Source organism: Globicephala melas, chromosome 20 (assembly GCF_963455315.2).
Source record: "Globicephala melas chromosome 20, mGloMel1.2, whole genome shotgun sequence".
In the NCBI taxonomy this organism is placed as follows: domain Eukaryota; kingdom Metazoa; phylum Chordata; class Mammalia; order Artiodactyla; family Delphinidae; genus Globicephala; species Globicephala melas.
In genome coordinates, this window is record NC_083333.1 from 35,501,391 (window position 1) to 35,513,953 (window position 12,563).

At 40.8% G+C, this 12,563-nt stretch overlaps 1 protein-coding gene across 2 annotated transcripts in view; it reads right to left on the minus strand.

Annotated features, from left to right (window-relative positions):
* DDX42 (DEAD-box helicase 42) overlaps positions 1-12,563 on the minus strand; it is a 51,727-nt gene continuing 39,164 nt past the window's right edge. For both annotated transcript variants that reach the window (XM_030843445.3, XM_030843444.3), the window contains exons 7-18: positions 11,647-11,751; positions 10,097-10,216; positions 8,924-9,100; positions 8,250-8,378; positions 7,237-7,336; positions 6,597-6,644; positions 5,984-6,081; positions 4,760-5,036; positions 3,562-3,788; positions 1,875-1,985; positions 577-680; positions 1-84 (exon numbers count right to left, since the gene is read on the minus strand). In XM_030843445.3, coding sequence (XP_030699305.2) covers positions 642-680; positions 1,875-1,985; positions 3,562-3,788; positions 4,760-5,036; positions 5,984-6,081; positions 6,597-6,644; positions 7,237-7,336; positions 8,250-8,378; positions 8,924-9,100; positions 10,097-10,216; positions 11,647-11,751 — 1,431 coding nt within the window. In that variant the 3' untranslated portion in view covers positions 1-84; positions 577-641. The remainder of the gene's footprint in view (positions 85-576; positions 681-1,874; positions 1,986-3,561; positions 3,789-4,759; positions 5,037-5,983; positions 6,082-6,596; positions 6,645-7,236; positions 7,337-8,249; positions 8,379-8,923; positions 9,101-10,096; positions 10,217-11,646; positions 11,752-12,563) is intronic.

Sequence of the window (12,563 nt, forward strand, 5' to 3'; positions counted from 1 at the left end):
AGTCCATCCACTCGCCCCAGCAGCAGAGCTTCCAGCCTTCTGGTTGGTTAAACTGGCAGCAACAAAGTGACTCTTGTACTGTGACTAAAAGAGAGACAACAACAGTGGGTAAGACAGTAAGTTAAAACTTGATGGCCCAGCTAGTTAACTGGATGCCAGCTAGCTAACTGGAGGTATAGAAGGATGATGGGTTCAGAGTTCACAAGAGACACAGAATCAAACTTGTCTTAGCTAAAAAAATGGCAATTACTCTCAACCAGATTACAAGAGCCTTGGAGCCTTGAAGGCTGTTAAGGCAGGGAGGGAACACCAATCCTGCTGTAGGAGGAGGGCCCTGAGCATGACTGAAGTAGATGACCAGCAAGAGGGGTTTCTCTAGGCGCTACACCTGCAGCTCTAGGTAAGCTTGCAGTTACGGTGATATTCGAAACTGAAAACAGGAGAAGGCCCTACCTAAATCCAGCAAACATCAAAGTCTACGAGGCCAGCTACCATCTCAGGAAGACTAGGGCCCCTCCTCACTGCCCAAGAGTTACCAGTGAAAGCTCTTAACTAAATGCTTAATTTCAGACCGACCTGGAAAGCTGCTTTCATTGCCGTCAGCCGATCTCCCCATGGCTCCTGTGGAGGGCTTGTAGGCCTCATAATTGCTCATTACATTGTTGTTTACTTCCTCGGTCCTAAAAAGTCAACACACTCATGAGGATGGAAGAGTAAGTAGGAAAGCCCACTGCCACAGGAAAGCCCAACACACTCATGAGGATGGAAGAGTAAGTAGGAAAGCCCACTGCCACAGGAAAGCCCAACACACTCATGAGGATGGAAGAGTAAGTAGGAAAGCCCACTGCCACAGACTGGGCCTCAATATACTGAAAACTGAAGTGGGAGCTGAAATGGGAATAGGAAATTTTTAGAAAGTTATGCTTTGTGAGAAAAGAGGCACGGTAATGAATCATTTAAAAATGCTTATGCCTTTCAACCCAATAATTCTATTTCTGGGAACTAACCCGAATAGTCAGAAATGAGGTCAGATTATGCCCAAAGCTGATTACTTGGTATTATTTACAGACACAAATATAAACATGTTTATGTAATTATATAAAAATTACGTTAAGGCTGAAAAGGCCACAAGGCAGTACAGCACATACATGACTGCTCAGCCTCCAAGTCCAGACCCTAAAGAGTCTGAAACCTCAGCTTCAGTGCTCAGCACAGTGTGACCTCGGGTGCCTCCGTTTTATCATCTGTACTTACTCTGAGTGGCTGTGGAGACTGAGCTAATAACGTGTGGCTGCCCGGGCTGGCCCTGGCACATATTCAGTTCTCCCTACCATCTATCTGCATGACCCACATCGTCATCATCACTGTAACATGGGGACAGATTTTGTATGTAACAAAGACACCAAGTTAACTGTGATGATGCAGAAATGGAGACTGGCAGCTTTCTTCCTTGGCTTAAGAAAGTGACAGGAAACAAAGTTAAGAAAGCCAGTCGGGGGAGCTTCTGTTACTGTTTTGTGAGAAAAGCTAGCTCTCATATCTCTGGTTCGATTTCCCAGAATGTAGGAATCATTCCTGAGTTTAGTTACAAGCTGTAGCTGGAGTTTACAGAGTGACCCTCCGCTCTAGGCCAGTGCTGGAGGGCTGGTGGACAGACTGCTGGGCCCCACCTCCGGAGCTGGATTCACCAGGTCTAGGGTGGGGCACGAGTTTGCATGTGCTACTGGTCCAGGGACCACAGTTTAAGAACCACTGCTAATCTAAACTGGTATCCTGAGCACGCCTAGTCAGTCAAGGACACACAGGTGCTTCTTCAATAGAAAGTCACGTTAAGAGGCTCTCAGACAAGAATAATCCTAACATCCAGGACTCACCGTGTTCTCAGAGCCGAGGCCAGGCCGCTCCCTATAGCCTAGGCCTCCTCCACCAATGTTCAGCTTTTTCCCTTTCCCTCCTTTGAAGCGGGATTTCCGAAACCAGGCATTCTGCATTGAACACAATTCAAGGTTAAGACATGGGAGGAAGAGGCGCCCAGAGGAACGGGACGAGATCAAAAAGGAAACTAAATGGGAAGAACTTTTTGTTTCATCTTTTGCGAATGTATCTGTAGCAAAGGAGGAACTGTTCACAGGCACCACAGATTAGCTGCTTTTTGGTAGCTTCATCCGTCATATTTGTCAGGAGCCTTATCTAAGGCTTCCTTTTACTGCTCCTTCCTTCCTTCAGGGGCTCCAGGAAGGGAAGTGATTAAGATACACCTCAGATGCAGAGCAGTTACTCTGGCCATTTCTAACTTCCTTGAGGAAAATGAATTTATTCTCTATTTCTCAGACAATCTATATATAACATCTCTGGGGGTGGTTAGAGCTTTATCTGACAATCACGTTACACTCAAAAAGTACCTGAGGGCTTCCCTGGTGGCGCAGTGGTTAAGAACCCACCTGCCAATGCAGGGAACACAGGTTCAAGCCCTGGTCCAGGAAGATCCCACATGCCGCGGAGCAACTAAGTCCAAGTGCCACAACTACTGAGCCTGCGCCCTAGAGCCCGTGAGCCACAACTACTGAGACCCGCGCGCCTAGAGCCCGTGCTCCACAACAGAGAAGCCACCGCAATGAGAAGCCCACGCACTGCAACGAGGAGTAGCCCCTGTTCACTGCAGCTAGAAAAAGCTCGCACACAGCAACGAAGACCAAACGCAGCCAAAAATAAAATAGATTTATCAAAAAAAAAAAAGTACTTGAAAGGTAGGGCAGGCTGGGCAAGGTGCTAATCAGGGAAGCTGATCAGTCTGAGAGCAGAGAAAGCCTGAGGCACAATGAGATGTAGGAAAATGCCACAGACAAAATACATCTTGTATTTAATTCAGGACTGGCTCTCCGCGAAAGGAAAGGAAACATCATTCTACTCTCCCCTGCAATGCAGGTCCTTTACTCCCAGGTCTGGAAGCACAGGCAGTACCACAGTACAACTGCATTATGGGTGAACAGTTCTGTAGGCTGGCCTATGAATTTGAAAAACACATAAGTCTCTACTATCAGTCTCTACAAATCCATTTGTAATTTGGGGACTGTGTGTATTAAGACAACTCAAGGTTGAATTCAGTAGAATGCCTCACACAGTTTTAAATGGGTAAGCAGTGTAGTCAAAGGTCTGAGATCTAGGTCTGAGAAGTAGTGAAATACATTTTTTTTTTTAAAGACATCATACATTTTTAGCCCCCCAAAGAAAAAACTTTGGGGAAAAGGGCAGTGAGGAGACTAGTAGCTTTCTTTGATATTATATTTGCTCACAAGTGTGACATGGGGCAAGCAGAAAGAAATGTCACAGGGACAGATTTTAGCACAAAGGAATAGCTTTTCAACATAAATGCTGCTGAAAGGAGAGGATGAGAGGACAGACCAGATGAGTTTTAATGTCCTACAATACCAATCTATACTTCATAAGTGCTGCCTGCCCAACTTTACTGTCATGTTTCTATGTTATCTGCCTCTGGCATATTGAAATTTTTTCGCTTAGTTTTACAACCTGGAGCAACCTGAAGTGTGTCCAGCCCCTCACCTGCATGGCCAGATCTAGGAGTTCCTTGGAAACATGCTGATTGGCTCCTTCCAAGTTCCGGACAAGGTCACCGGCAAAATTGCTATCCTTGGGTGTCAGCAAGGTATAGGCCACGCCTTTCTCACCCGCTCGTCCTGTTCGGCCAATCCTATGCGTATGGGTATCAATATCTCGTGCCACATCATAGTTAATGACAGTCTTAATTGAAGGAATGTCCAGACCACGGGCTGAAACAAAAAACAAAATTCTTTTATTCTTTATCAGGAGCCAAAACACCAAAGTGTCCCCAAATGCTAACCTAAGAACCCACATTCCTCTTATCTAAGCAAAGTACATGATTTGGTGTGCTGAGATACAGGCATGTAAGCTGCCCTTCTAGAACAAATGCCACTATCGTAGATTCTATGATGCTGGGTCAACTTAGTGTGTAAGGGACATCTATCTTCTACTATCAATAACCTGCCGTGGCCTCACTCTTGCACCAGAAATATGTAAAAAAAAAAAAAAAAAAAAAGTAAAACCAACATCAAATGTGTCCTGAAGCTGAGAAGTGATCTCCTTTCTGCGAGAAAATACCAGTTTTTAAGGGTAGCTATTAAAACTCAGCAGAACAAACTCAAAAATCACACTTCAAAACTTTTTCTGATCTTGAGTGAAGTATGCCAAACTAAATAATCAATGTAAGGTATGTACTATATTCAGACACACAACAGGGGCATAGCCCACGATGTGACTGTGTAAACAATTTCTTCCCCAAGTGTCTTCCAACTGCAGGGATTCTTTTTTTCAGAGGAACATTAAATGAAAAGTGGGCTTTCCTGGTGGCGCAGTGGTTGAGGGTCCGCCTGCCAACGCAGGGGACGCGGGTTCGCGCCCCGGTCTGGGAGGATCCCACGTGCCGCAGAGCGGCTGGGCCCATGAGCCATGGCCGCTGAGCCTGTGCGTCCAGAACCTGTGCTCCGCGGCGGGAGCCCGGAGCCACAGCAGTGAGGGGTCCACGTACCGCAAAAAAAAAAAAAAAAAAAAGTGGTACCCAGAGCTCCAGACTGTAATCACGGTGCTCTGAACTGCTGCACCACGGGGTGTGGCCAGCCAGGCCAGCAGAGTGCCTTCAATCAGCCTCCTCAGATATTAAAGGTCTTATATAGCAAGACAGAGCACCCTTATAGCATGGTTACTGGGGAAATTCACACCCTACCTGCAACATCTGTGGCCACGAGGACTGGGATGTCCTTTTTCTTAAAGTCTGAAATAACCTTGTTTCTTTCACTCTGATCCATGTCACCATGGAGCAGGCCAAGACTATGACCCTCCTGTTTAAGGTTATTGGCTAGCTCTTCAGCATTGGCTTTTTTAGTAACAAACAGGAGGACACTTCCTGAAGAGGTAAACTCCACTAGACGCCGGGTGAGCCAGTTCCATTTACTAGGCCCAGAATGCAGAATCTCCACAATCTGAGTCACATCTTCATTTGCCTGAAAAGAAATAAATGAAAAAGATAATTGCGACATTTGTGCCACAGGGCACGTGAATTAGGACCAGCCATCACATTTTCTACCTGCATCTGGAAGAACCTTGAATAATCCCTCTTCTCCTTGCGCCTTTCTTCAGCAAGTCAAGTGTAGCTCAAATTTTACATCCCTTAGCAAATCACAGTGCTCTCCACCTCCCCTGACGTGTACATATACCTAATAATCTGTAAGCCCCAGTGCTTTGCTCAATACTTCTCTATATGCCTATTCAGATTATTCCCAATAGAGTAAGCTCCTTTTCTGTCCTTCCCACTTACTGTTCCTAGTACAATTCATACATGCAAATAGAAGGCACTTAGTGATGAAAAGCAGACAATGTCAAAAAGCTAACTGCACAGAACTTTAATAAATATACCAAGCAAACTAAGGAATTCTCAAAGCAGCCTTAATTGATTTCCAAATCACAATTCAGAGAAATTTTCCACATAGGACATATTTATAGGTAAGGAAAAAAAAACCCTTAACTCATTTTCACCAGGCCTTTCAAATCTCCCCACTCCACGCTGTGCAGGCCTACTCCCACAATCACTTATGATGTCAGTTCCATCCTAACTGACCAGTAGTCTTTCGAGCAAAACCTGCTTTTACCCCAAAAAAATATTTTTTAAAAAAAACCTTTTATTCTGGAAAAAACTTTAACATTCAAAAAGAGTAAAATGAACAAAATCAACTCCCATGTATCCATCACCAAGCTTCAACAATTACTAACATTTTGCCAATCACGTTTCACCTATTTCCCCCAACCCTGGTGTTTTTAAAGCAAATTTGAAACATGTTGCCTCATCTGTAAACGCAAAATATTTTTTTCTCAATAGTGAGAAATTAATTCCATGTCACCATAGTAAGAGAAATAACCCACTGGGATCCTATCCAGCCCTGCTTAGGGTTACCTCTCCAATATCCCCCTGCACCACACGAATAGGGTCAATCAGGATGTCTCTGGCCAGTTTTTCAATCTTTTTCCGAAAAGTTGCACTGAATAAGAGAGCTAAAAGGTAAAGTAAATTCTGTTAAAGAAACAATATGACTTCTTTTCTGAATACCCACTAAGCTTCCCACTGACACTGCTCAGTTTTTAAAAAAGTAAACCCACCTGAACTTTAAATTTAGTTTAAAAATTAATTCACTAAGGAAAAAAAAAAACTTGCCCTTATTCTAACTTTATGCATTTTCAGTTAAGACAGGGGTCGTCAGCATGGTTCAGAAAAAGGCTCTTGACTTCAAATCAGCATATCTGCACTGTGTATTGCCTCTAGCCAGTGATAAAACTTTATGAATTGGGGCAAGTAATTTAATCCTCAGCCTTGGTTTCATCATCTATAAAAATGAGCAAGTTCTATCTAATGATCTCTAAGGTCCTGTCACCATCATTATCTTCCCCTTTATGGTTCCTCACTAGAACACACATGATCATTTTTGCTGCCATAGCTGTGAGTGCTTATAAAATAAATAGGTGTTTATTCTGAGTACAAACATGGCTTAATGAAACTGCTTCATACGTACTCTGTCTGTCGGGACGGACATGACTTGCTATGGATCGCACCTGGTACTCTGGAAGAAGTAGAACAGTAAAATTAGTATCATACCTCTGTATGACAGTTTGGGATGCCTGGGAAAAGTCATTTTAGTAAAAATCTTCACATGAGACATTATAAGAATTAAGGAAATTCTGGAACTCCTAGACCTATCACTCAGTATGAAACTCAGAAACACTTACCCCAGCACCATTGGCTGGGCCCAGGGATGATCCAATCCATAAAGATAGCTATTTAGAATTTTCACACAGCTGGTTAAGTCAAGGAGGACAGGAAAGCAAAAGGCCTTGAATGATATGACATCCACCTACCTAAGAACACAGACCTTGACCTTCACAAAGGCATATGAATAAAAATAAAGCCTAGAGATGATATTTCCCTTATATTCACAGGTACTTTCAAATGTCCTCAACCCAGTTAAGCCTAACATACTTTTCCTGAAAAAACTCCTAAAAATAGTTAATGTCTTAGCAATATCTCTATGGTCTAATCCTATCCAGGAGTATTTTTAGCTTCTCTCGTGCAGAGAAAAAATTAAGTCTAGAAAGATATGGAAAAAACTAGTATCATGAGGACGGGGACAGAAGAAACTGGTATTCAAGGCATACCAAATCCCATGTCAAACATTCGATCTGCTTCGTCAAATACAAGGTAAGAGACTCTTTGAAGGTTGGTAGCTTTCTTCTTCACATGATCAATAAGTCGACCCTATGAGATCCAGAAAATGAATAGTAAGCATAGTCATCCCAGTGTCTGCTGGACACTGGTTCCAGGATCACCCACACTCACCTCCCACGAGGACGCTCAAGTCCCTTAAACAAAATGAAGGAGTATTTGCACATACAACCTACACACACCCTTCTGTATCCTTTAAACCATCTCTACTTATAATACCTAACGCAACGTAAATGCTACGTAAATAGTTGCCAGCACGCAGCAAATTCAAGTTTTGCTTTTTTGGAATTTTTTTCCCCTGAATATTTTCAATCCTTTGTTGGTGAAACTCACAGGGAAACCTGCCGATGTGGAGGGCCGATGGTATAAAGGCATTTACAAGAACTTTCTAGAGTTCCACTCCTGGGAAAAGTGCTAATACTCCAGTCTTAGACCGTAATAGACACTAGTCTGACAGCCTCAGACTTTACGCACTACAGAGCCCAAAAGAACAGAAAATCTGAAAACTCAACAGGATTCTTCCTTTACATTAATTTTGATTTAAATTGTGGAAAGATGGTCAGAACTATTTTTTGTGAGGCATTCTGAAATTACCTAAGTTAAAGCCTTATTAATGGGTTTTAATGTTTAAACTACAATCTTCTAGGCAGTTCTGACCATACCCTGAACAACTTTCTGATTCTTGGTGCTCTCAGTAAGCATCGATCCCTTTTCTAGGAGAGCATAAGAAAAACTGTTTGCTATAGAGGGGAATTCACAGCAGAGAGAATCTTATTGGACTGCTATTTTAGGCTAGCAATCAAAATTAAACCAAAGCCACCAGCTGTCATTGCATCAGAGTATTCTTAACCCTGCTTTACCACATTTTAGGGGAAATGCCCTCCAACAACTAACCAATTTTCTTCATACCAAGAGAGGCTGATATTTAAACCCAAGACATACTTACTGGTGTACAGACAACAATCTCTGCCCCTTCCTGAAGGGCCTTGGCCTGCTCCCACATGCTCCCTCCTCCATACACGGCTACTGATCGGAGATTATACGCTTTCCCAAACCGCTTGCATTCTGCGTGGATCTACAAAGTTGACATAATGACGTATTAACAAACTGTGACAACAGACACCTCTGTCATAACCCAAAAGGGAGCTATGAAAAACACACAGAATGCGATATCAATAGAAAATCAAAAGCCAGAAAATGCTTTAAAAACACAATTTTACTTATAAAGTAAATGAACAGAGTACCATTATCATATCTTAACAGGCTATCTAAAATCTTGTTGTGATTATTCTTTTTCACGTCTCTTCCCGACCCTGTTACTGCCCTTCTACCAGACAGAATGAATTAACCCAGGAGGAAAACTTATAATACAGTTCCCATATTAATTTGGTTATACAGAAAATCTATAACACATAATATTTTCCAGAAGTTTCCTGGTAGCACAACAATGTGAATGTACTTAATGCCACTTAACAGTACATTTAAAAATGGCTATAATAGTAAATTTTGTGTATTTCACTATAATTAAAAAAAAAAGTTTCCTGGTAATTCTACCCATTTGACTGGCTAGTCCCTTATCAGGTAACAATATGGAGGGGGGCTTCTACACAAAGCACATACCTGCTGACAAAGCTCCCTAGTAGGACACACAATCACTGCAATTGGTCCATCACCCGGTTCCAATTCTTTCTGGTCCATTATATGAATCAACATGGGCCAGATAAAGGCCGCAGTTTTCCCACTGCCTGTTTTGGCAATACCAATCATGTCTCTACCACTTAATGCCACAGGTACACCCTAGAGAAAAAGAAAAAAAAAAAAAATCCACTCCAAACTTTCAATTTTAAAGATGTGCTGAAGGAAATTCTGTGGAAGGGTAAATGACTATTAATGACATTTATTTCCAATGGAACAAAAATGTCCTGGGCTATGCATACTGGCTATGGAATAACAAGAAATACCTGGAATTTCCATTAACTTCTTGATCTGTAGGAAATATTATCATTGCTAGAATTTTTAAAAATTTGTCCCCCTTGTGAAGGTAGAGACTGTCTCATCCACATACTGAACTGCGTAGAAATGAATAAAATCCATATATAAATGAGAAACAGAAGCTATTACCTTCAGTTATGAGAATTTTCAGGCCATGGACAAAGGAATCCTCATAATCGACAGTGCTAAACTTCTCCATGCACAAATTTTATTTTGTTCAGTCTAGGCCTAATGAACTATTTTCTTCAGCTCATATTTTCAAGACATTTATCAGACACAAAAGAACATTTCCCAGCCCCTTAGCAACTTTTTTAAAAAATAGGTTAAGTAGATTTATTAATATAGGTTGCTTGTGAAAGACACAAGTGGGCAGGCAAGAGGGCTCTGCCCCAAGAACTAAGCAGACATTTTTATAATCAAAGGAAAAGTGCGGAGGGGGAGAAGACCACCTCATGTCCTAGGTCACAGGCAAGTTCCTAGGACAGGCTGCCAAGTGAGGGTCCTTCCTTGGCTTTGCACAGGAAAGAATTCAAGAGCCAGCCATAGTAAAGTGAAAGCAGTTTATTTTGAAAGACACACATTCCATAGACAGAATGCAGTCCACCTGAGAAGGTGAGAACAGCCAGCAACTTCTTAAGAGTGGTAAAAAATTCACTTTTGCTCTTTAATTTTTAAACGTTTCAAAAATTCTATCCATGTCAATACAGTTCTATACTAAACTTTCATTGCTTTGACTTGTTAAAAAAAAAAAAAGTCACAATGTCATTCTACTTCATTTTTCTTTCAATATGTTTTACTTACCTGGCACTGTATTGGAGTGGGCTGTGTGTACTCAGATTTCCGAATCTGGTGCATAAGTTGCTCATCAAACCCAAAATGAGCAAAACTACTTCCTGGTCTAGGAGGTGCAGCACCAGAAACCTAGAGATAAAGACAACTTGCAGGAATGACTTGTACTTCAAAACAAACAGCGTTAGAAGTTCAAGAATATTTGCCTGTATCTACCTAGCATTTAGTTGGGAGTATGAAGAAGTGAAAATATAAGTCTGTAGCTAAGAGCCTACACTGTTTGAAAAGGTAAAATTCAAATAATAACAGGTCTAAAACCGCATATAAAAAACTCCAAGATAAATATTCCTGAGATAATAGTCATATCATTTTAAATGATTAAGGGCCTAGAAATCTCTTAAATCAAAATCAATTTTCTCATAAGAAATAAAAAGATGTTCAGTAAATTGGAAAAAGCCATTAATATACTTCTTCCATTTGCATAACTATTAACCAGGTGGTAGAAAAAATAAAATTTACTCTTGAAATAAAGAGTGCAAATGAGCTCCAAATTCAGACACGTCTATACCCACTAGTTACAAAGATATTGTCTACTGTCTCCAATTTCAGTGATGCCTGAAGAGCTAACATCCCGCTTAGTGATGATCCAGACACTGCCAAACGTTGTTTGAACTGCACCCAGGTGAAGAACTGGGCTCCACCTCCATCAAGGTTTCTCAGGTGATGCTGATATTTCCAACCAGGATTTCACTTAAAGGTTTTTTGAAGGGGTACTTCTTGGAAAACAGACAAGTACATACGTGTACACACACACACACACACACACACCCCTCCCACACACCTACCCTCAGAAAACACAAGTTCAAACATCATGTAGCAACTGGTAAGGCCAGAAAGTTGTCCACACAAGAACACACATCACTGTATTATCTGTGTGTTTCACTTAACATCTAGCAGCACCCTAAACAATGTGGTCAGTGTGCAACCCAAAGCTTTTTAGTGGACAATTTAAACCATTATTCTGATATTAGTACATGCATATTTTTTAAAGTTGTTAATTTCTTCTTCTAATTAAAAATGCGTGCTGTATATAGTTTGAGAAGCAAGTGTATCTTAATTTCGAAATAGTCTAAAACTTCCAATATTGTCCACATCTATTAATCTTGTCTCCTCTTCCTGAAGATGGGAACCCCTTGTTTTCATCTCTAGCCCACCCAACGCAGTTCTTAGCATACTGTTCTCACTGCAGAAATACTTGCTGATTAGTTTTAAGGTCACATGACCTATTGTTCCAACACAACACACAAAGTTGACTGAACACATACATATAGTATTCATGTGTATCACATGAAAGAATGAATAATCCTATCCTAAAACAGCTATAAGACTAAAACAACAAAATCAAGACACAAGAGCCCAAGGGATCTAATTATTACTTTATCAAAGATAGCTCAGGGACTATTAGAAAAGAAATTCAAGATTATTTCAGTTTGGATAAGCAGTAATACTAACCCTGCACTAATTAACATTAATATGAATATTTGCCTTAATGGCTGACTTACCCGAAGATTGAGCTTATGCCGGAGATCTATTAGCTGCTGTGGGGTGAGGTTGGTTATCTCTTCATGTTCATTGTAAAAATTTTTTTCAAATGGTGGATAGTCAATCTGCAGGTCCAATTATTCAAAGTTAGTCTAGAATTCAAGAGTCAATCCTGTAAGTTTGATTTTAATGCAAAATAACCTTTCACAAATATTATACAAGTAAAGCCATAACCAGCTAGAGAGAACAAAGGAATTCATTTATTCATGACACAAATCCCGAAAGTACAGCCAGTACTTTTTCTTGTTCCTGTTTTCAATATAAACACCGACCTATTTCCTAAAGAGACTCTTAGGACACCTCAGGTTTGAACAGCCTTGATGCAGACTAGGGAATCTCTAATGCCAAAAAGGACTCAGATATTCCATCATATAACATTTAAATATGTTTTGCAGTAAGCTGTTCACCTAGATCTCGGCATTTAAAAACATTTCTAATATTTCCTTTGGGGAGAGCTCTACCTTTAGAGGGAGTTCCATTCTTTTTAAAAACATGGAACTGTTTACATAACTTTTAAGAAATGTATGGCCAAGCATTTCCAGTTCCAAAGAGGGAAGAAGTCATTTCTGCTAATCTTTCATAGCTTACTGTACTAAGAATACAAAACACTAGCATATTTACCACATGTGAATCTGGCTAAATGATTCTCTTTCTGACATGATATGTCTACAATAAACTTATTCTTTAAGGAGAACTTATGCCTTTCATAGGTGGTCAAAAATTTCATAACTCGAGATACAGCCTAAAATTAATTATCTTTCTATGGTACTATCAACAAAAAGAAAGAATTTAGTTTTATTATTAACAGGACCTTTGGTTATGCTCCCCACAATGCTGCACTAAGCCCTTTTCTTCAGTTCTCTTCTCTTACCAGAAC